Genomic DNA, 24,869 nt, shown 5'->3' with positions numbered 1-24,869 from the left:
TATATAACGAAACACTCCAAGATAAAGATGCAACATCTTGGCAAAGAGCAATAAATTCAAAAATAGAATCTATGTATTCTAACAAAGTCTGGGAGATGGTAGAAACATCAAATAGTGTAAAAGCTATTGGATGTAAATGGATCTACAAAAGGAAAAGAAAGACGGACGGAAAGGTGGAAACCTTCAAAGCAAGGTTTGTTGCGAAGAGGTATACTCAGAAAGAGGAAATCAATTATGAGGAAACCTTTTCACCAGTAGTTATGCTTAAGTCTATCCGGATACTATTATCTATTACTGCTCATATGCATTATAAGGTTTGGTAAATGGATGTCAAGACAGCTTTTCTTAATGGAAGTCTTGAATAAAATATCCATATGAAGCAACCAGAGGGGTTTATTGCAAAAGGCAAAGAGCATCTTGTATGAAAGCTCAATCGGTCTATTTATGGATTGAAGAAAGCTTCAAGATCTTGGAACATCCGGTTTAATGAAGTTATCCAGTCTTATGAATTTATTCAGTGTCCAGATGAGTCTTTTGTATACAAGAAGTGTGATGGAAATGTGGTGGTATTTCTTGTACTATAGGTAGATGACATTTTGTTAGTTGGAAACAATATCAAAGTGTTGTCGGAAGTAAGGGTATGGTTGTCCAAGAAATTCGATATGAAGGACTTGGGAGAATGCACACATATTCTATAGATCAAAGTAATAAGGGATCACAAGAAAAAAGAATGTTGTGTTTATCCCAAACTTCATATATCGATGCAATCCTAGCTCGTTTTAGCATGCAAGACTTCAAGAAAGGTTTTCTACCTTTTAGGCATGGAGTATCTTTATCTAAAGAGATGTCTCCGAAGACATCAAAAGAGATAAAAGAAATGAAGGCAATTCCTTATGCTTCAGCTGTAGGAAGTCTAATGTATACTATGTTATGGACGAGATCGGATATCTATTTTACCGTGGGCATGGTTAGCAAATATCAAAGTAATCCAGGACAGGGACATTGGACTGCCGTAAAACATATATTAAAGTACCTGAGAATGACTAGAGATTATATGCTGGTTTACCAAGCAGATAATTTACTCCCTGTGGGTTATACGGATTCTGACTTCCAATCAGATAGGGACAATAGTAAGTCTACATCAGGCTATGTGTTTACTTTAGGAGGTGGAGCCATAGCATGGAGAAGTGTTAAGCAAAAGTGCGTTTCAGACTCAACCATGGAAGCTGAGTATGTGGCAGCCTCTGTGGCAGCCAAAGAAGTAGTATGGCTCGGGAACTTTTTGATGGACTTAGATGTGATTCCTGGTTTGCCCAAAATCATCACAATTTATTGTGATAATAGTGGTGCAGTAGCAAACTTGAAGGAACCACGAGCCCATAAGGCGAGTAAACACATTGAGCGCAAGTACCACCTGATACGAGACATCGTAAAGCGAGAAGAAGTTGTTGTCGCCAAGATTGCATCAGCAAATAACCTGGCATATCCTTTCACTAAGGCCCTTCCGATGAAAGATTTTGATCGGCATGTTGAGGGGATGGGAATCAGATGTATGACAGCGTTTATGACAGCATAGTCTTTTAGTATAAGTGGGAGATTGTTAGAGTGTATACTAAAAGTCTAGCTTTTGTATAAACATTTATTTTGAAATAAGAATCACATTGGTTAAATATCTACATTTATGCTAAGTGTAGTTGTCCGGTTAATTTATATTGTAGATAATATGGTGTGAGAAGACACACAGAAGTTCATGTTATCAGTTCCTTATAAATTATAAATAGTAGCTCACAACCAAGATGAAATGGGATAAACCATTGGAATGGTTGTAGTGTAATTTGGTATTAGTTTATCTTGACTATAAAATTACACTCGTACACTATGAGTGTATTGAGCAGGACCATTTGAGGTAGTTTCTTTTATACTGACTACATAAAAGAATAAAACCTTTGTTATTATGGAAGTGCGTACTCTTAATCATGATATAATAAAAAACATGTATACTTAATATTTATTTCTTTAATTTATCAAAGGGTGCGATTTAGTTCATTAAATCAATAGGTCTGATAAATTGGGAAATGATATTATTTATATAGTGTGTTGTTGATTATAGAATGAAATTGTGTCCTAGTAATCTAGGTTGATGATGTCCCCTTGAGAAGCTCATAAGGATTGTCATATAAACCCTACAGATGAACTTAGTCCGACATGACAATAAAGTTGAGTGGTACTACTCTTAGAGCTAGATATTAATTAAGTGAGTTGTCAGTAACTCATTTAATTAGTGGGCATTCAATATCTTAAACACGGTGAGATTAACGCACTCATGATAAGAAGGAGCTCATATAGTAATATGGGATTGGTGCGGTAATGCAATAATAATTCTTTAGTGGTATGAGTTATTATTGATGAACTCGAGTTGGGTGTTCAGGGCGAACACGGGAAGCTCAAGCTCATCGGGAGACCAAAACCAATTCCTCCTCTTTGTCTCTATTGTAGCCTCTTATTTATAAAGTCTTATATCCACCAAAACCCAACTTCTTACCCACCTCTTGGTGGTCGGCCAAGCATAGCTTGGAGCCCAAGCTATGGGTCGGCCAAACCAAACCAAGAAGGGAGCCAAGTTATGGTCGGCCCTAGCTTGGAGCCCAAGCAAGGGTGGCTGGCCACATTAAGATTAAATGGAGATTTTAAATTTTAAATCTTTCCTTATGCGGAAGTCATGGTTTTAAAAGAGAGTTTTAAAAATTATAATCTTTCCTTTTATAGCTTTCTACAAATGATTAAGAGAAAGGTTTGATATCTTTCCTTATTTGTAGATAAATTTTAGGTTCTGGATGCCTGGAAGGGTTCTGGGCGCCTGGACCACTTTGAAGGCTTCGGGCACCCAGACCACATAAGTCAACCCAATTGACTTTTTACGGTCTGGTTCCTCTTCTCCGGTTCAGCTCGTCTCGGTCCGTGTCTTCCGCTCCAGCTCCGTTAGCTTGGGTGATCTCAACCATCCGGAATAAGGCTCACTCGAACCCAAGTTCCGGCCTTTTCCTCGAGCAACCTTCCTCCCCGGTTTCTCGTCTCTCAAACGTCGTGTACGTTCTTCTCGTCCACCGGTGTACTCTTCCGCGGCACCTCGTCCCTCGGATGCACCGAGCCCGTCGGCTCTCTCCCCATGCCGTCCTTCTCACTAGCCGCGTCTTCCGCTCAACTTTCTGTGTTCCTAAGCTCATGCACACTTAGACACAAGGGTTAGACAAAACATGACATAACTTAACTTGTTTGATCACATCAAAACACCTTGGGGTTCCAACAATCTCTCCCTTTTTGATGTGAGCAACCCAAGTTAAGCTAGGGTAAACAAATGCAATAAAAACAATTTTACAAATAACTCCAAAGATTTTTCAATGAAAAAAAATTATACCTCCCCCTAAACTTAACATTCTTCTCCCCCTTTGATCACATAAAAAAAAATAAGGTTTCGTAACCAGCCTAAGGTTAACTTAAAAAATTTTGCAATAAATTAAAACAATTTAAGTGTTTAAAACAAATATTCAAGCAGAAAATTTACTTAAGTAAAAAGAATTTTCCAAGTTTTTTTTTTAAAAAAAATGAACTTTTTGTGCAACGGAATAACTTAAAAAATATTTTGACAGCAATAATTTAAATATTGAATTTTTTCTAAGTAAATTTTTTTAAAAAAAATTGCAATAAATCAGGAAGTGTTAAGTGTTGAAAAAAAAATCTGAGCTAAAAAATTTTAAAATCATTCTAAGTTTTTGTAAACATAAATATTTTTAAAAAATTTTCTAAAATAAATTGAGTAACCCTTTAAAGCATTATTTAATTTCAAATTAATGTCTTTTCAGTTAGTCAATTAAACTTTTCATTTCAATATTTGGCTTCCAGGCAGTGACGAGGCACTAGGCCTTCTTTATTATTGGAGCAACAACCACTTTCTAGACAAAGTCTTATAAAGAAATTAAATATTTAATTTTCTTACTGAAAAATGCTAAGTCTAATTTTAAATTTAAATTAAACAGATTTTTGGAACCCAATAGAGGTTCCTTCCTATAGGGTTAACCAAATATTTTTTAGGTATATAGGCTTTTGATATTTTTCTGATTTGACTTTGGTGAAACCTATGGTACCAATTTAATCCTCTATAATTTCTAAAAGAAGAAATTTTTGAACAAACAGAATTTTTCAAGTTTTCTATTTCTTATTTTAATTTATTATTTTCAAGTTTTATATTTTCAAAGTCTTCTATTAGACAAGATTTTGCCAAAAAAAATTATTTCTAAAATTTCATTTTTTAATTGGTTATTTTTATTTTCTAACTTGAACATAGACTTTGTCATAGCGTTGATGCCAAAATAAAGTTGATCAGGAGGTAAGAAGCATACCTCACTTATCATATCAGACTTGAAGTCTAACTCTCGCCCTGCTTCGCTGCATTCATCTGAGGTCACTCCCCCTTCATCGATGTTGGGTTCTGATGTACTTTGCATTTTATACCTTGTCATTAGTGCTAGCATGACATATTCTTGTATTTGGGACTCAGATGATGAAGTGTCGTCCCAAGTAGCCTTTAGGTCCTTGTGCTTCTTGGGTATCTTGCCTTTGTCCTTCTTGAGTTCTGGGCAATCTTCTTTTAAGTGTCCTTCCTTGTGACACTGGTAGCAACGAACCCTTCTTTTATTTCTCGGATTCTTCTTATTCTGCATTTCTTTAAATTTATTAGATCTAAAGAATTTTTTAAAATTTCTTACCATATAGGCTTCTTGATCTTCTTCTGAATCTGACTCGGGTTCATCCTTCTTGGTTGCATTTAGCGCCATAATCTGGCTCGAATCCTTTGTTGTCCCTGCACATATGGTTTCATGTAATTCAAGAATGGAAAATAGTTCCTCTAGGGTACTTACCTCCAGGTCCTTCGAGATGTAGTAGGTGTCGATGATTGACGTCCATTCTGGAGTTCTGGGAAAGGCGTTGAGTGCGTAGTGTATGGTGTCCCGATTGGTTACAGTTTCATCGAGGTTTTCGAGACCGGTAATTAATTCTTTTACCTTCGCGTGTAGATCAGCTACCTTCTCACCTTTTTCCAAACGGATGTTCATCAGTTTATTCCGAAGGATGTCTCTTCTTGCTAGCTTGGCTTTGGATGTGCCTTCGTGAAGTTCTAGAAATTTTTTCCAGAGTTCTTTGGCCGACGAGTAGCTTCCGATGCGGTTGACTTCTTGAGGCGTCAGCACGCTCAGCAAGTGATATTCCGCCCGGTTGTTTGCTACGAAGTCATTTTGTTCCTTTTTCGTCCAAAGGCTCTCTTCTTTTTCCTCTCCATTTTGATTCGTCGGAGCTACAAAACCATATTTTATTATTAAACAAATTTCGAAATCTGTTTTTAGGAATACCTCCATACGACGTTTCCAGTGTGCGAAGTCTCCCTCGAATTTTGGTGGAACGATGCTTGGTCCGCTCATCTCTTTGCTTCGATCGGCGGTTAGTCCTCCTGAAATGTCCTCGCTCTGATATCACTTATTGGTCCCTCTGGAGGTCGGCAAGAAGGGAGGGGTGAATTGCCCTGAAAAAAATAAACCAACCTTTCTCGGATTTTCAACTAATAATAAAACTTGTAATCAAAACAAAAAGAGACTAATTAAAAGAAATCAGACACAGATGATTTATTTGGTTTGTAATCAGAGGATTGCTAATCCAAGAAAATATGGCGCACTATCTGATGATCTCCTTCGGGCGGAGTAGCCTCTTACAGCTTTGACAGCACAAAAGAAAAAGCAAAAATGAAAGAATTGGATTATAAGTTGTTGTTCTAAACTGTGGAAATTAGTGCTATATTTATAGCACTATTCGGGGCGCTTGGAAGGGTTCCGGGCGCCCTGGGGGGATAAAACTTTATCTCCGATGCTTCAGGCAACGTCCACATCATCGTAGATAAATTTTAGGTTCCGGGCACCGGGACCACATAAGTCAACCCAGTTGACTTTTTACGGTCCGGTTCCTCTGCTCCAGTTCAGCTCGTCTCGGTTCGGATCTTCCACTCCGGCTCCGTTAGCTTGGGTGATCTCGGCCATCTAGAATAGGGCTCACCCGAACCCAAGTTCCGGCCTTCTCCTCGAGTAGCCTTCCTCCTCGGTTTCTCGTCCCTCGAACGTCGCGTACGTTCTTCTCGTCCACCGGTGTACTCTTCCGCGGCACCTCGTCCCTCGGATGCACCAAGCTCGTCGGCTCTCTCCCCATGTCGTCCTTCTCGCTAGTCGCGTCTTCCGCTCGACTTCCTGTATTGCTAAGCTCCTGCACATTTAGACACAAGGGTTAGACAAAGCAGGACCTAACTTAACTTATTTGATCACATCAAAACACCTTGGGATTCCAACAATTATGATTGCACAATATGATTTGCAGATAATAATAACAATATTATTATTATTATTGCAGAATTTTATTTTAGGACTTGGAGTTGTCGATACTATTACTAAGTCGTTGAAAATTTTTTGTGATAATTCTATAACAATATTCTTCTAAAAATTATAAATACTCAAAGAGGTTCTAAGCATATGAATTAAAATATTTTATCGTTAAAGAAAAAGTTCCGAAACAAAGAGTGTTTATTGATTATATTAGAACTGACCTCATGATTGAAGATTTTTTAACTAAAGGTTTACACTAAAAAAATATTTAAATAGCATGCACATCGAATGGGTCTCGGTTGTGTAAGGAAAGGCCAAGACAAAACGAATGAAGTTATTCATCCCAAGCTCACAGAGGTCCCAACAAATCTAAGTTGGTAGTTAAGTATTCTTTAGGCATCTTATAATTTTTTTATCTCTTTTCCTCATTATTAAAAAATTAATTTATTATTTATTATTTTTACTTTTGAATATAACTAGATGTTTCATCATTTTAAAAAACTTATTAGTCATTATAAATTTATAAGTTATCTTGAAATTTAATATAATTTTTTTTTATTTATTTTTCTAAAATCATAGCTTTGCACATTCTATCATATTCCTTATTTCTTATCCTAAATAGATATTTCTTATCCTATATATCTATTTAGATGATCGCATCTTATTAAAATCATACCATTTGTCAAAAATTTATATATAACTCATATAAGTCTTCTCAAAATCTATATTTAGTGTCTTTATATAATTCAACTTGAGGTTAGGAGTGAGTGTAGACCGGATTTTATCGGATTCAGATAGTTATAATTGAACACCTGATATATCATATAGGAAAAAAAATATATACGATCACTATTAAATATGGTCGACTACTTGAATAATATCGGCTACCTGTTGTCGGTTAACAATCAAAAGATCACTTTGAACTGTTTTTTAAAAAGATATCTCATATTTTAGTATTTGTTGATTTTTAAAAACTAATAATGATACATAGAGAGCACTAATTAAATTAGAGTATCTGTTGATTGTTGATTTTAGTATCCTGTTGATTTTTAGTATCCTGTTGATTTTAGTATCATATGGATTGTTATATCTAATTAAATTAGAGTGTAGAGAAAATTTTAGTTTAATTTAATTTAAGTTGAAAAAATAGAAAAATTATTATATGTGATTAAATAAAATTAGCGTCTATGCAGACGTTGGGATAGGACAATTATTCCCTTTTCGCACAACATTTTGGAATGGCATTTTAAAAAGTTCCCCTTTAAAATATATTTCTTTTTAATTTTGTTTAGGTGCAGTTTAAGCAAAATGTTGTTCTTGGGTCACGAATCAATATTACCGTCTTAAACTATCTCATGTTTTAAAAGAATCCAAATGACCTCTAATATCATCAATCTATGTGCTTATTCTTATGCATTCCCTATTGGCTAAGCCTGAGGCATCAAAGATTATCGAGAAGTATGCACATTTATTTAGGGAGATGAGTTGATTCTATCCTCTATTCCACTTGTCTTCGTGACGGCTTAAACATTGCAGCAAAAGGTGAAGCTATCACCTTAGCGGCCCCTCTAGGGTGACCAGACACACTCTGGAAGGGGGTAAATCACGGGGAGTATTTTGTCTTAACGCAACTGCCCTTTGCACGAGAGAGGCCAAGCCATGACTGCTTAAACATGATCTGCTGTAACGTTGATCAGTTGAGACATCAATGTTTTCATGACATGTAATGAAGCATGTGCATATTGGCAGCAACTATTGCCTTATCCATATTCTGATTTTAGTACTGTTATGTCATACCTGCAAAAGAAATGCATCACCATCTTATCAAACTAACACAATCAAGTTCATGTGATATTGAAGGTGGCATTCTATTTACAATTATAGGAAACACACTGAAAGAAATGCATCTTAGTACTGATATCTACATTGATGGTAGTAAGCATTTTTCCATCATTTCCTTCATTTTTCAGACTTAAAGCATTAAAGCTTCCTCCAATATCCACCTCTTCATGTATAGGATTTGTTTGAGATGTTAGCTTCACCAAGTCTGAATTCATCTAACTTGCAAGAATTTATTCTTTCAAGATGGAAGGAATAAATAAATAGTTCATGCATCCTCTTTGTTTCTTGGAAGCTCAAAAATTACCAAGGCACATGCCCATGGAAACAGGAAGAAATCATTTCAGAAGTAGCATATTTCAAAGAGCTGTAAGTAAAAACTGTTGAATTACTTTTATCAAATTTCCCCACAAGTTGTAGATTTCCTTTGAAATGCAATCTACTTTTGTGCATCAAGTTAATGACTACCAAAATGTATGTTGTGTTCTTTGTTAAAGTGAAGATTAAAACGATTTGCTTGACTCAAAGAAGCCCCTTTTGCAGATATGACTATTATTCTTTTTCGATAATTCCCACTATGGGAGAACTTGTAGCTGGTGACAAAGAGTCTTACCAATACCTAGTTTTTTCCTTCATATTCACAAATGCCTTGTGTATTTGTTGTCTCACTTATACAACTCCTCTCGGTAACTAGTTATATAGTGTTACCTCGAAACCTTGGAACTATATTGAATTTGCGTTGAGAATGATTTTAGATCAGTTCTAGGCCCTCAATTATATGATCAATCCTTATGAAAGCACTTCTTATTTGATGAATAATCTGACCATTTAAACGGCTATCAAAACTAACCTTCCGCAGCCAGAAGGGCTTGAAAAAGAGTTTGGCACGACAAGTTTTAAGTTTAACTTTAGGCATTGCATGATTAAGGCCATCAAGTTTAATCTACTGCACATGAAAATTGTGTGAAATCCCCATGATGCAATAGGCTATCCTATTGTCGAGTGTGTGCTAGGTAACACTAAAATAAACATAAATGTGTTTTGAGGAAAAGAAGAGTTCAAAATCAAAGTTCTTAAGGTTTTTTTTTTTATTTCCGATTTTGTTTGGTTATTTTTAAGAGACCTTGAAATTGAGAAATTTTCATCCTCCAACCTTTATTTATTTTTAAAATAATATCTTCAAAGTTTTATTACTGATGAATATCTTTCAGAAGAAATGCAAATATTGATAACATTTTAGCAATTTGACAGAAAAAACAAGGAAAAAAGAAGTTTCATCTAAACCTAAAGACAAACATAAAAAATATATTACATTTTAATTTAAATATGTTAAATTTAAAAAGAATCCTATCAAATAAATATTTGCTGAGGATAAATTTTAAATTGTAATTATAGATTTTTTTTTTACAATTTACCTTAACTCTTCACTTTTATTTCAATATTTTACTATTATTAAACATTTACTATTTATATACTAAAACATCTTGATTTTTAAAATAAAACTTAATTTAACTTTAAAAAAATCTCTAAATTTTAAATTTAAGCTAACCCAACCCTAAACCAACTCAAAAAACTCCCATCCAAACTTGATTTTTTTAAAATCAAACTTAATGCTCAAATTTATTTTTGACACTCCTAATTCGGGAAGACATATAGTTTGACATTAAAATTGTATCAAATTTCTGCAACTTTATTTTTTTATAATTCATACAATTTAAACAACATTCTCAAATTCTCTGAACAAAACGCTTTAATCTTACAAACAGTCATCCCTTGAAACATCAAAAGGTTTCTTTCTGGTCTTAATAGAGCTACGTTCTGGAGCACTTCAGGTCTTCAGGATGCAGAATTTAGCAGATAAGTGCCCGATCCCTTTTGTATTTTGATTCCATAGCTATTTCTAGCAGAGTTCTTGAGCTTTCAGAAAAATTTCATCCAGTGAGCAAACAAATTTAAGTTAATAAATCTAAGACAGTAATAGTTCAGAAGACTGGGTTGTGGAAATCACAACTTCACACTGGAATATTATGTTAAAAGAATGTATATAGCAAAACAGAGTTGCAAAATGAAAATTACAAGTTGCATTATCTGAAAAAATTACCAGAAGAAACTAAAAGCTGCAGCAGCATGTGATAATAAAACTAGACACTCACTGATTTTAAAAAAATACTAGCCACTAGCTGGAGAAAATAGGAGGATTCAATAGTCGATATCAAGACTATCAAATTTCAGAAGAAGCAACAAATACCAAGACACAAAATAATACATGTTGTTAGATTGTGGAAGACAGAAAAAAATTGTTGTGATCAAATTTGGCATATTAGTAATCATCGATGTATGATAATAGAACTTGCATAAAATTATTTGCCAAGCCATTGCCATTGAACAAGATCAATTGAAGTGGTATTATTAATACTGCTCAATAATATATGAATAGAAACTAGATACATACAAAATTCAAGAAACATAGGCTGTCCAGAGATATTTAAAAGAGGGAGATGAAAAATAAAAATGAATGCCATCTAGTGTACCCTCAATGAAATTGATTGCTTTCAAAGAGGGATAGCGAGAGGCAATGGTTTCTTTAGCTTATGCTATTGTTGTGTGCTGATGAGCCTGTTTCAGATCAACACTTGACCGTCCATAAGCACATTCCTTTTTAATTATCCAAAAAATTATGAACCATTAGAAACTTTTTTGGCATAAAAAACACGACCAAGAGATTAACAAAAAAAAATATTAAAAGTCAAAAATGATGAGTGACACTAGGAGTTAAAAGAAGAAAAAAAATGACGGATCAAAATCAACTTAGCAATGTTGCAAATAACCTATGGATATACGAGCTAAGCTTAGTCCATTTTAAATGACTACCACCAGTGCACTTTCAAAATGTATTGCTTTCTTGAAGGGCTAGCAAGTTGCTGTGGGGTTTATGAGTTAATGTGTGCCTATTTTGTATCAACATTTGATCATTCATGAGCAATTAAGCACACAACCATTTCCAAAAAAAATTATTTGGAGTCCATCAAAAAATGCATAAATATTTAATATAAAGTAAACAAAATGAAATAAATTGTTCAAAACATCTTAGTAAAAAAAATGGCAGGGACCAGAATTAACTTAGGTGCTCTTCCAAAAAGGCCTAGGATATGAGCAATGGTTAATTCATCTCACAGTTAGTCATTAAAATGGAATCAATCTCCTAAGCACCACAACAAGATTTAAACCCACCCTATTTGTACAAAATCCAGGAAAAAAGTCACAATGATGAGATAAAAGAACCAAGTAGCAAAAAAGTAACACTAAAATGAACACCACCAAGTGTATCTTCTTGAAATTGATTGCTTACAAGGAGGGATTATAAGTGGCAGATGGTTTCTTTAGCTTATGATATTGTGTTGTGCTGATGTGTCTGTTTCAGATCAGCACTTGACCTTCCATAAGCACAATCCTTTACTTCCCAATGAATAAGTATATGGAGTATCCAAAAAACAAATACAAAGAACATTAACATGAACATAATGATTAAAAATGAAAAATATTAAATATGAACTACGAGTATCTTTGTGAGTAAAAAAATGGCAGAGATAAAAATTAACTTAAGCAATATTTCCCAATGACCAGGATTTCGGGTGGACTCCCTTAGAAATTGATTTGTTTCAAAAAGGGTTTTTGAGTGGCAATTAATTTCTTTAGTTAATGGTATTGTTACATTTTTTATGTGCTTGTTTAAGATTTCCCAAAATCCATCAATTTTTTTCTTAGAAGATAAAAGGTTACATAAACATCTATCAAAAATAAGAAAAACTAAGCTTCTCCAATCAACCAGGATCAGCTTAATTCTACTCACATTACAAAATTAAAAATTAAAAATTAAAAAAAAAAACAAGAGCCATAAACTGAAGTTAAAATGAATGCCACCAAGTGTAATCTCCTTGAAATTGATTGCTTTCAAGGAGGGATTGTGAGTGGCAATGGTTTCTTTTGCTTATGATTGTGTTATGTGCTGATGTGCAAGTTCGAATCAGCATCTGACCGTCCATAAGCGCATTGCCATTTAACATTAACTCCTCAATTCAAATCCATTAAAGTAATCTTACATAAAAGATCATAAAAAAAAAAAAAAATCAAATAAACCTCAAGTATCCTAGGATCAAAAAGAAAAAGAAAAAAAAAATGCCTGGAATCAGATCAACCCATCAAGCTATATCTCTAGCAGAAGAATATACCGATCACACATCGAAATACTGTAAAATAATAATATCATAAAACCGCATCATGTCCTCCATGAAATACCCTCGAGACCAAGAAACAAGACGAGAATAATAGTAGAGAATAGCATTACCACCGTAATCTCAAAGCCGAAGATTTTTGCGGCCGCCGAAACTGTAGGTTGGTTTCTGCTTTTGAGCGAAGTGTTTGGAGGACGGAGAAATGACTATTTATAGGGAAGGCGAGAGGAGGAAGTTGACGGCTAAATTAGGTCAACAGGAGAACGGGCACAGCAGACGTATACAGTGTTCACGTAATCCAACGGTCAAGATGAGTTCTTCGTCTCACTTTGCCCCCTAAAGTTTACATTATTTAAAATGATCTAAGTTTGACACCCACCAAACAATCACTAATCTTTTCAAAACCTTTACAATTTCATCCTTAATATTCACATAAGCATTACATTTTACCAAGAGAAATATTGACAAGTATATTTAAAATGGTTATACTTTAAAAATATATCATTAGATATTTAAATTTAGAAGAAAAATAATATGAACAAATTGAACAGAATATACAACAACAACCAAAAATAAAATAATGGTCTAAATTTAGAATAAACTTTAAGGCAATCAATTCAGGTGAAAAATACGTTTTACTTTAAATACAATAGATTAATAGTAAAGTTATTGAAAAGTTTGTTTTATAATCAAATATAAGAATCACTATTATTCCATATAAAAAAATATTCCACGAAATAAAGTCACCATGAAATAAAGTTTCCCAATTTTTATATATTTTCTAGGTTCACCGTTTCAAAACAAGATCTTGCAGCAAAATCCATCAAGCTTCTCTCACAATCCCTGTACAGACTTGGACAGTTTATAATTCAGAAGGAGACCCATGGCTAGAACTGTCACTAAGTTCTCTTTATTTGTTGATTGACTTACAGTCATCCAAGACATTTCCACAAAACCACATTGTGTAACCAATAGATTACGTGTAGAAAGACATAAAGGAAAGTTCACTTGTTCAGGTCGGCAAGCAAAGCAAATAAAGGTTTTCACGAAGGATTTCACTAAGCTTCCGAATGACTTTAGCTGACTGCATAAGAAAAGAAACAAAGGGATCACTGGCAAATAACTCTAAATAATAAACAATTTCCAAAATATGTAATCTGTTGCATGACTGAATATTTTCAACGAATACATATAAGAGTTTAGGCTTGAACCATTATAGCAGTTGAACCGAGCAGTATATAAACTTGTATCAGCAGATACAATCAGACTATAAATTATAAAATAGCTAGAACCAGTAATACTGCTCAAACTTATGTGCACTGTTCATTAGTTAGATGACTACATGCATGGCATGAGTGATGTGGGTTTGGCCTTTGATTATTTGCGATGCCCAATTACTTGAAGTCTCTGTTTAGTTACAAACATACATAATGGACATAAAAAATTTTAAAATAGCAAAGTGCAATACTTGAAAATGATGAGTTTTGTTGATTGAACCTCAACCAGTAGTTTGTCTGCAGTCAATAAATAAACATAAATTAACGGTAAGAATTGGAAGCTGAAATATAAAGTTTGCTAAAAGTTAACCAATCCTAAAAACATAGGCGTCAAGTTTACTATTTAAACTCAACAACCCATAGCATAATTTTACCATGTATACAAGCCCAACTTGTGCATAATAAACACTCTTGAGACAGTCAATCAACTAAAAAGTATCATGTCGAACTATTGATTACCAAAAACAAGAGTCCCCACTCCCAAGACTCTCAAGCACAACAAATAGGGTGTAAATATCATCATCAACAACAACCATTTGTCCCAACATAGGATGTAATCAAGCATATAATAACAAAGCAGTTTACCTGTGGTGGAACAAGAGCAGAGGGAGATTGTCTATAAAATATTTGTTGCCTCATAACAGGGGCACTAGAGTAGATGGGAACACGTGGACCAACATTAGCCATTATTGCTGGATGTACTTGTGAAAACTGTGCCTGGAAAATATAGCCCAGAAAGTTGAAATCAGATGTGACAGCAGATCCATATATGCCAAATATTTTGTACAATCTAATAAAAGAGAAAACCTTAGATCAATGAGAAACTAAAAAAAAAGGTCAGTTCATGGCATAATCAAGCTTTTTGGCGCATCCTGAACTCCTATCCAAAAGTGGATACTTACAAGGTAAAAGGGTGAAAATCTAATTATAGTTTGAAACCATAAAGCTTAATTCTTGGTGATGATCATTTCCCAATATTAGTGGCCATAGTATATAAAAGAAATCGAGAAAGATATATATATATATACATTGAGGGATATCTCCTGTATCTAGTCGATCAATAAAGCTTCTTGAACTATGTTGATAAGGTACTCACTGTCATTATCAAGAATATTCTAGGAAGTGAAATCATGTTTTAGCAATGTCAGTGTCATACTAGATCAAAGTAAAAAAGGAAAAAAGTTAACAGTTAATTAAAGTTAAAAAAGGATTATTTCAACTGAATGGAAAACAAAAACAAAAACAAAAACTTGATTCTTTAGAAGCAGTTTCTGCCTTATTTATTCAACTCCCCACACATGTACAAAATCAATTACATTTTAAGCAACCAAGAATTTCAGGACAACATTCTGAATTCAAGAATTAGTGAACATATTGCCTCTTAATATAAAGGTTTTTAATTCAGGTTCCTAACAACTGAGCTAAGCATGAAGTGCTGCATGTGAAACTTTGATGGATTGATAAAAGAAAAAGATTCAAATTGAATACCTGGAACCTAGCTTTTCTTTCTTCTTTACTTTGTGCAAGTGCTACATAAAGTGGCTTCCCACCAATCATTTTTCCATTCATCTCTGCCAACTACCAAAATACAGAAAGAAGATTCAGTTTACTATTTTCAAAATACAAAAAAAAAAAAAGTGAGAACTTACAGCTCTAGCTGTTTCATTAGGAGTTGAGAAAGAAACGAATCCAGAGACTTTTATTCACATCGTTTGGTTCCCGCATAACCTCTGACTCAGTTGCATATAGACCATATCAAATAGAAAAGTAGTATAATATAATAAACAGGTTGAGCAAAAAATGGAAGTGTAGAAAAAGTACCTTACAAGAAGTTATTGTCCCAAACCCAAAAAATAATTGTCTCAGCTTATCATCTCCAATACTGTCATCTAAGTTCTTCGAATATAGGTTAAACCCTTGGTACTTATCAAATGTTTCCCTGGCACTTTGGACAAACTTTTCCCTCAATTCTAATTCCCTTTCAGATTTTTTTCAGAGCCTTTGCAACGTACCACTCCTTGTCATCAAATTTCTGCCCATTGAGTTCTTGAACTGCTTGGGCAACATCATCTGGATTCTTCAAAATTGACAAATCCAAAGCACTTTGATTTTCCATCCTCCTCGGTCATAACAACTGCACTAGTGATTTTCCCATATTTTCCAAAAAATATTTCCTAGGCCCTCCTTTGTAGTGGATTCTGAAAGGTTTTTTGACAAAGTCATTACAAAATTTTGTCTTCTCTGCAGGGTTTTCCCTTTCTTGCTTGCAAATGAAAGGTTCAACATAAACTGGTTTATCATTTACAAGCAAGCCATTTAGCCGGTTGATGGCATTTTGTGAAGCCCCTTGACTGGCCAAATGCATCTATAGCTATCTTGAGCGATAAAATATTACCAAAAGAACAGAAGATCTCATGTAGTCCTTTATTGCCTATTGTTTTATCTAGATTCTGAAGAAAAGAAGTAAACAAATTAAAGAAGCTTAAGAAGGTTGTCAAACCCAAGAAAAATTGAGTGCAACAAAAAATGTTCAATACCTTGATAAAAATATTTGCAGCCCCACTTTTACAAATGCTAGGATCACGAACAAATGACAACATAAAAGTCAGATCCATGATCTAACATGAAGATAATTATTGATGAATATGCAGAAAGTTATTCAACAAGGATATTGGAGCATAATATAAGCACTAAAAATACTTCTTAAATAAAATGGCACTATGTGGAGATAGCCCATTGTTTTACAAATAGAAGGAAAATTGGTCCTAGTGTTCCAGAGATTATTCTTGATCCAAGGTCTACCAAACACAAACTCCAGTGAGGTTCTCATGTTAATTTTGGGAAAACCAAACAGTGAGAGATTAAGACAGAAAAAGAACATTCCAAAAAAGTTTTTTTTTTCATTTTCCATTAAGGAAAATAAGCTTTGCAGTGCTAAAGAAGTATTTTACTTTCTTGCAGCACGGTCGCCTAAGACAACTTTGGCAATCATGCCATGTGGAATCAAAGATGATAAAGGACATGTGCAGGCATAATGAAAGGCACAGAGGAGGCAAGCAGAAGGCAAAAGAAGAAAAATAATCATAAAGTAGACTAAAACTGTTATGATTATTACAATGAAACTTAATACCATATCATCCAAGGCTAGAACTCTCAATTAGGTAATTGAGGTTTTACTAACTGCATATATTAGCATGTTCTTTTATGATTAAAGTTTCTGACTAATCAAATAGAATAAAATGAATATCCAACAAATGTTCGGTGAGTTTTTAGTAGAAATCAAAAGGAGCACAATAGTGCATCCACTTGAACAAATTTACAGGGAAAAGCTCATTATTACAAAAAAAAAATGCTCCTTTCTATAATATCTGGAAGGAAAAAAATCCTACTCAGCATCTAGCAACCAGTTGCTGCTATCAATCAGTTTCTACTCACTCTGTAATCAAAAGGAGCATAGAAGTCTATCATAGGGAAAATGCTCATTATTACAAAAAACAAATCTTTATCTATTGGGGGAAAAAACCAAATTGGTGGCAGCATGGAGAATCCTGCAAACTCATCAGCATCGAGCAACCATTTGATGCTACCCGTCTCCATACTGTAGACTCCGACATCGGGAATGTCCGTGTTAAGTCTATCATACTCCAGTTGGCTATCAATATAGTCTTTGACGGGGTCACTAAAATATATTGAATTCTTTTTCAAAATGGGAAACTCCCTGGTAGAGTAGAGTGCCGACTGATTTATTCCTAAAAATAAAGCCTGATTGTCTATATCTTCCACTTCTTGGCATGTAGCTGCCTTGTGATTCCACTCAGGAGATATGCGATCAAGATCTACTATATTTGTCATTTTAAAAATTTTAAATTGCTGGGTTCTTTCTTGATGGATCTGGTCGGAGTGTGGAACCATCTTCCGTGCCACTAACAAGATCTCGCCTGAGCATTCCACCAACTGCAACAGCCATTGCCAAAGCTGTAACTGTGGCCCAAAATCAAGTAGGATGATATCGGTCACCTTTGGAGGGAACGTGAAGTCGCATACAAGAATATTGGCGTTGATATCCACTGCGTACAACAGTCCACCAGAAAAAAGCATATCTTTGACCATAACGCCGCCTTTCACGCTGATCCACCTGGCTTCCCCCATTGTCGTGACCGCCAAGGATCCATCTCCGTACAATAACGCTGCATTGTGCGAATTTGATGGAGATAAGAAAATGAACTTACTAAAATAGCGGTCGTCTAGGTTGGGAAGGCTGGCGATCGAGGGAAGTTGGATACGACCCCTTGTGACCGGATTGTAATTGATCACTTCCAATTCTTGGTTGACAAAAGTCAACCATCCCTCGGATGAAGATCCGATCACTTTGTGGCCGACGATAGTCGGACAGCAAAGCTCGGCGAAGGGGTCTTCGGGGAAGTCAACCACGAAGAGGCGATGTGTGTATCCTTCGGAAGAAGTACGGTATAGCAGAAGAACACCAGGCGACCCAAAATCTTCGCGGCGTACATGTTTGCTCCAATCCATGCATAGGGTTCCTAATTTGACGCGGTTGAACCGATTCAAGCGATTGAAGACGAAATCGACGAGATGATCTGGTAGATTTGGCCAGTCTACGGATTGGGATTCGGATTGGCAGATTTCACGGAGGAGCACCCAGAATGATAGTGACCTAAGTTCTGGGTTCGGTCCCGCCATGGATGTGATGAAGTTATGTGTGATAGGGTTAGCTAAGCTCAAGTTCTACTCTCTTTTATCTGTATTAATTTACTCGATTTAGATAGATTAACGAGGTAGCTTGCAAAAGAAGTTTTGTAAAAATAGAAAAAAAAAAAAAAAAAAACATAAAGTATGTTGTAAAAATTATTTATACGAGTAAATTAGAAAAAATAATATATCTTTGAATCTATAATGAATATGTTTGACGACAGACTTATTTTGCATCTAGTTTGACCTAACCTAACCGCACTGTCGATCGTGGTGATTCACGCTTAGTTGGTCAAATGTGGGACCCACAGCTATCCTTAGCGTGGGAAACTTGACTTACAATTAAAAGAAATGAGAGCGAATTAATGAACTCTTTTTGCGAAAGTCTTTCTTGGTTCTTTGTTCCTCATCATCCTAAAAGAGTAATATTAGTTCTTGAACATAATCAATATTATTTCTCGAACATAATATACAAATCTCCATTATAGAATATTTCTCGAACATAATATAGTCTTTTTTTAGTTCTTTGTTCCTCATCACCATAAACGAGTAAATTTTTTAATTATTTTTTCTCATAATTTATCTATTCCATCTCACCCCTCCATTTAATATATATTAATAAAAAAATAGAGTATTAGAAATAAATTGTAATTTTAAATTACAAGGCAAAACAATAAATTACCTATTTTAACTTGATTGGGAAGTATCAAAGTACACCTTCATCGTTCACTTACATTATATGTGAAAATGAGAAAGAAGATAGAGTTGTAATTGAATAATGGAGTTGTGCTCTTCAATTAGGAGCGGAGTCAGAAATTGATAAGAAAAATGACTAAAATTTTTAACTATTTCTATTATAACAATAACTAAGTTGTATTATAATTAGTGAGGTCAATTTTATAGATCCTTTTACATCATTGGATTTTATCCCCTACTATATCATCATTCATACTTAAATAAATTTTATTTTATTTTATTATTGCTAACCAAATCTTCTTTGATTTTTCTCTTCCTCGTTTGATGTGTGTATTTGTCATAGTCTCACATCATCTAACCGAAACATTTATTGGTCGTCTAAGTACATATTCGTATCATCAACTTGTCTTTCGGATTTTCTTGTAATAAATACAACTCCCTAAATATAAAATATATTAACTATATATATATATATACACACACGTGGTGTCGCGATTTCCTTTTCCCTTCGTAGCGCTGCTCGGATGTCGCTCGTCAAAGCTCCACAGCTAAGCTTAGGGCAGAGGAAACGATTCCTGTGCGCTCGTCATCCTCTCCCCTCACTGTCCTCTTCACTCACTGCAACATATCAAGCCCTGCTCCTGACCCTACGCTTTCAGGTCCTGCGTAGGGCTTGAAATATTAGGCTCTGCTCCTAGCCTTGTGCAAAGTCTGATATTTTCTGGCCCTGCTTCTGCCTGTGCAGGGATTGAAATATCAAACCCTGCATAGAGTAATCTGAAGATAATATTTACATTAGACAATCTAAAGTAATTGACTACTGAGAGGAAAATTCTATGAATTAGAAAATAAATATTGAAGATCAAGTGTGTTGATTGTCACCCTCTCAACCATAACAATTGGTAATTAAATACTTCTCCCACAAGACTAGGCAAACTGGTTATAGGCCCTCAAAAGATTTGAGTATGTTAATCATGCAAATGACTTTTCTAGCTATATCAAATTTTTGAATGATTTGACTTTGCTGCTCTAGATATCAACACGAAGTAAAGGTAATTAGAGATACCTTTACATGCTTAATTAATTTGTAAGTTAATATTTAAATGATCAAATCAAATGCCTAGGTTTTTTTCCCCTATTTACTTTCAATTCTTGTTATTTCATGGTGGCAGGATTTAAAATGCTAGATTCGAGTTGTCTCAAAGTTCAAAACCATGCAAAAGTACTGATTTGATTTTCATATAGTAAGCTTTCATAATTCATATTATCTTAAATGTTTGTTTTTTTTTTGCTGCAAATTGATTTGCAAACAAACCTGTGGTAGGATTTTTACATATTGATCCTGACGGGAGTATGAGAAGATAGAATTACCAATGATGTGGTTGAAATGATGATCGTATCTCCATGACCTGAAGTGAAGAGGGGTGATGATGAACTATTTTCTATGTTCACCAAATCGTCAAGAGACCTCTGGTCAACGCTACTTGTAGCCAGTGACCGGGTTATCCCGGTCCCTGATACCTTGATGCTTGAGGCATATCCCAAAAATATATAAACAGCCAAATAATAGTAGAACAATAACATGAATAAAGAATGAGTACAGTGACGTATCCTGGCCACGAGGGGTATCCTCTGGTAGATCGATGAACTAATTGTAACGCTCGACCCGCAGGAGTAAACGGAGATGATGAGCTATCTCAGGTTAACCTCCATTGATATAAAAATATAATAACGAATATAAATGCCATATATGAAAAGGGAAACGGTAGCCTTCCTGTACCTTGGCCCACAGGGGTGGGACTTTATATAGCCTGAAGGGGTCGGACTGAATGGAGAATTGAGTCGACGCGAAGCCCGGGGAAATGCAGGGCCAAAGGCCATGTGGAGCAAATGAGCTGGAACATATCAACGGCTCAAAGGCTGGAACCACATCGGCTTATCGGCCGGACACCACATCGACTTGAAGGCCGGAGCAGATAAACAACACGGAGCGGGAACAGGCGATACAAAGCCAAAGTGAACCAAGTGATATAGTGTCGAAATGGAATAGGGACCATGGACAAGTCTAAGAACCCAAGCGACGGTTGCCCGGAGGGCGGCGGTTGTGGAGGAGGTGGAGGTGGCGGCCACTGGAGGCGACATCCGTTGGAGGAGGCAGCCGCCGGAGGAGGCGGTTGCCGAAGGAGGCGGTTGCTGTGGAGGAGGTGGAGGCTACAGTCGTTGGAGATGGCATCCACCGGAGGAGGCAACCCTGGAGAGGGCAACGCTGGAGAGGGCCCTGGGTGGCCGACAGAAGCTACTGGAGGTGCACTGGAGGCGGCGGCACATGGGCTGCGTGGTCCGATCGACGACGAAGGTGACGTGAGGGGTAGACGGCGAAGGAGGCGAGGCGGGGAGCGACGTTTGGCCGCTAAATGTTATGGCTGGCGCTAGGGAGAGAGGAAGAGAGGTGGGGCGGTCTGGACACGAAGGCAGCAGGCATCGACTGCGGACGACGTTGAAGGCGACGCTCGTGAGAGTGAGGCAATCTTCAGCGTGAGGCGGCAGCATTGGAAAAACGCGAAGAAGAGAGAGAGAGAGAGAGAGAGAGAGAGAGAGAGAGGCATATGAGGTTTCCGGAGAGGTGGCGGCGGAGCCTCCATGAGGTGGCGGCAAGAGCCTCCGGCGAGGCGGCAGCGGCCGGAAATACATGCATGCCTGTGGGCTAAGGCCACCACACCGGAAAACACGAAGGAAAAGAGAGAGAGAGAGAGAGAGAGGGAGGAGGGTTTCGAAGAGGTGGCAGCGAGAGCCTTCGGCGAGGTGGCACCGAGCAGGGGTAGCAACATCCATGCCTCGTGGTTGCGGCGACGGTGAAAAATACGAAGGCTCCCCTCCTTCGTGACAGCAGAAGCCAAAACGCCCAAAAAGATCCCTTCCCTCTGCGGCAGCCTCCCCCTTAAAACCTCCTCGCGAAGAGCAAACCAAAACCAACACCTGCTCTGGCGGAGAGCAGTTCCTTATGCTTTGGTTGTAGGAAGCCTAATATATGTAATGCAATGTACGAGATCGATATCTATTTTTACCGTAAGCATGGTTAGTAACAAAGTAATCCAGGACAGGACATTGGACTGCCGTAAAACATATATTAAAGTACCTGAGAATGACTAGAGATTATATGCTGGTTTACCAAGCAGATAATTTACTCCCTGTGGGTTATACGGATTCTGACTTCCAATCAGATAGGGACAATAGTGTTCACATCAGCCATGTGTTTACTTTTTAGGAGGTGGAGCCATAGCATGGAGAAGTGTTAAGCAAAAGTGTTTCAGACCTCAACCATGTAGCCATGAGGCGTGGTGCCTCAGCAGCCAAAGAAGTAGTATGGCTCGGGAACTTTTGATGGACTAGATGTGATCTCGTTTGCCCAAAATCATCACAATTTATTGTGATAATAGTGGCAAGAGCAAAACTCAAGGGAAACCACGCAGCCCATAAGTAGTAAACATACTGGACAAGTACCACCCGATACGACATCGTAAAGCTTAGAAGAAGTTGTTGTCGCCAAGATTGCATCAGCAAATAACCCTGTATCTCCTTTCACTCAAGGCCCTTCCGGCGAAAGATTTGATCAAAATGCCAGGGGATGGGAATCGATGTACGACAAATGCTTATGATAAAGATAGTTTTTAGTATAAGTGGAGATTGTTAGAGGTATACTAAAAGTCTAGCTTTTGTATAAACATTTATTTTGAAATAAGAATCACATTGGTTAAATATCTTACATTTATGCCAAGGGGAAGGTCCATTTAATTTATATTGTAGATAACATGGTGTGTGGTGCTACACAGAAGATCATGTTATCAGTTCCTTATAAATTATAAATAGTAGCTCACAACTAAGATGGATTGGGACAAACCATTGGAATGATTGTAATGTAATTTGGTATTAGTTTATCTTAACTATAAAGTTACACTAGTACACTATATGTGTATTGAGCAGGACCATTTGAGGTTGTTTTTCTTTTTATACTGACTGCATAAAAGAACAAAACCTCTGTTATTATGGATATGCGTACTCTTAATAATGATATAATAACAAGCACATAGACTTAGTATTTATTTCTATAATTTATCAATGGGTGAGATTTAGTTCGTTAAATCAAAAGGCCCAATAAGTTGGAAAATGATATTATTTATATGGTGTGTTGTTGATTATAGAAGGTTACTGTGTCCTAGTAATCTAGGTTGATGATGTCCCCTTGAGGAGCTCATAAGGATTGTCATGTAAACCCTACAGGTGGACTTAGTCCTACATGATAATGAAATTGAGTGGTACTACTCTTGGAGCTAGATATTAATTAAGTGAGTTGTCAGTAACTCATTTAATTAATGGACATTCGATATTTTAAACACAGGGAGATTTATGCACTCATGATAAGAAGGAGCACATAATGTAATTTGAGATTGGTGCGATAGTTCAATAATAACTCTTTAGTGGTATGAGTTATTATTGATGAACTTGAGTTGGGTGTTCGGGGCGAACACAGGAAGCTCAAGCTCATCGGGAGACCAAAACCAATTTCTCCTCTCAGTCCCTGTTGTAGCCTCTTATTTATAAAGTCTTATATCCACCTAAAGCCCACTTCTTACCCACCTCTTGGTGGTCGGCTACATAGCTTGGGCCCAAGCTATGGCCCGCCAAACCAAACCAAGAAGGGAGCCAAGTTATGGTCGGCCCTAGCTTGGAGCCCAAGCAAGGGTGGCTGGCCACATTAAGATTAAATGGAGATTTTAAATTTTAAATCTTTCCTTATGCGGAAGTCATGGTTTTAAAAGAGAGTTTTAAAAATTATAATCTTTCCTTTTATAGCTTTCTACAAATGATTAAGAGAAAGGTTTGATATCTTTCCTTATTTGTAGATAAATTTTAGGTTCTGGATGCCTGGAAGGGTTCTGGGCGCCTGGACCACTTTGAAGGCTTCGGGCACCCAGACCACATAAGTCAACCCAATTGACTTTTTACGGTCTGGTTCCTCTTCTCCGGTTCAGCTCGTCTCGGTCCGTGTCTTCCGCTCCAGCTCCGTTAGCTTGGGTGATCTCAACCATCCGGAATAAGGCTCACTCGAACCCAAGTTCCGGCCTTTTCCTCGAGCAACCTTCCTCCCCGGTTTCTCGTCTCTCAAACGTCGTGTACGTTCTTCTCGTCCACCGGTGTACTCTTCCGCGGCACCTCGTCCCTCGGATGCACGAGCCCGTCGGCTCTCTCCCCATGCCGTCCTTCTCACTAGCCGCGTCTTCCGCTTCAACTTTCTGTGTTCTAAGCTCATGCACACTTAGACACAAGGGTTAGACAAAACATGACATAACTTAACTTGTTTGATCACATGAAAACACCTTGGGGTTCCAACAATCTCTCCCTTTTTGATGTGAGCAACCCAAGTTAAGCTAGGGTAAACAAATGCAATAAAACAATTTTACAAATAACTCCAAAGATTTTTCAATGAAAAAAATTATACCTCCTAAACTTAACATTCTTCTCCCCTTCGATCACATAAAAAAAAAGGTTTCGTAACAAGCCTAAGGTTAACTTAAAAAATTTTGCAATAAATTAAAACAATTTAAGTGTTTAAAACAAATATTCAGGCAGAAAATTTACTTAAGTAAAAAGAATTTTCCAAGTTTTTTTTTAAAATGAACTTTTTGTGCAACGGAATA

At 36.4% G+C, this 24,869-nt stretch overlaps 1 protein-coding gene, 1 long non-coding RNA gene and 1 pseudogene across 2 annotated transcripts; all 3 read right to left on the bottom strand.

The window, feature by feature from the left end:
* Positions 1–9,927: 9,927 nt before the first annotated feature.
* Positions 9,928–12,699, bottom strand: LOC121991449. The gene is made up of 2 exons (XR_006114691.1): positions 11,608–12,699; positions 9,928–10,175 (listed from the first exon to the last, which is right to left on the bottom strand). It is a non-coding gene; the product is annotated as an uncharacterized LOC121991449 (long non-coding RNA).
* Positions 12,700–13,238: 539 nt separating this feature from the next.
* On the bottom strand, positions 13,239–16,384 carry LOC121991438 (annotated as a pseudogene).
* Positions 16,385–17,187: 803 nt separating this feature from the next.
* On the bottom strand, positions 17,188–18,468 carry LOC122045022. Its single transcript, XM_042605070.1, has one exon. The coding sequence runs from the start codon at positions 18,466–18,468 to the stop codon at positions 17,188–17,190; it is 1,281 nt and encodes a 426-aa protein (XP_042461004.1).
* Positions 18,469–24,869: the final 6,401 nt, after the last annotated feature.

Source organism: Zingiber officinale, chromosome 1B (assembly GCF_018446385.1).
Source record: "Zingiber officinale cultivar Zhangliang chromosome 1B, Zo_v1.1, whole genome shotgun sequence".
NCBI classification, from domain to species: Eukaryota; Viridiplantae; Streptophyta; class Magnoliopsida; order Zingiberales; family Zingiberaceae; genus Zingiber; species Zingiber officinale.
This window is presented reverse-complemented; position numbering and strand designations above follow the sequence as displayed.

Bases quoted from the DNA above. Each gene is read 5' to 3' on its own strand.
- LOC122045022 (XM_042605070.1), bottom strand. From the start codon at position 18,468: ATGGCGGGACCGAACCCAGAACTTAGGTCACTATCATTCTGGGTGCTC.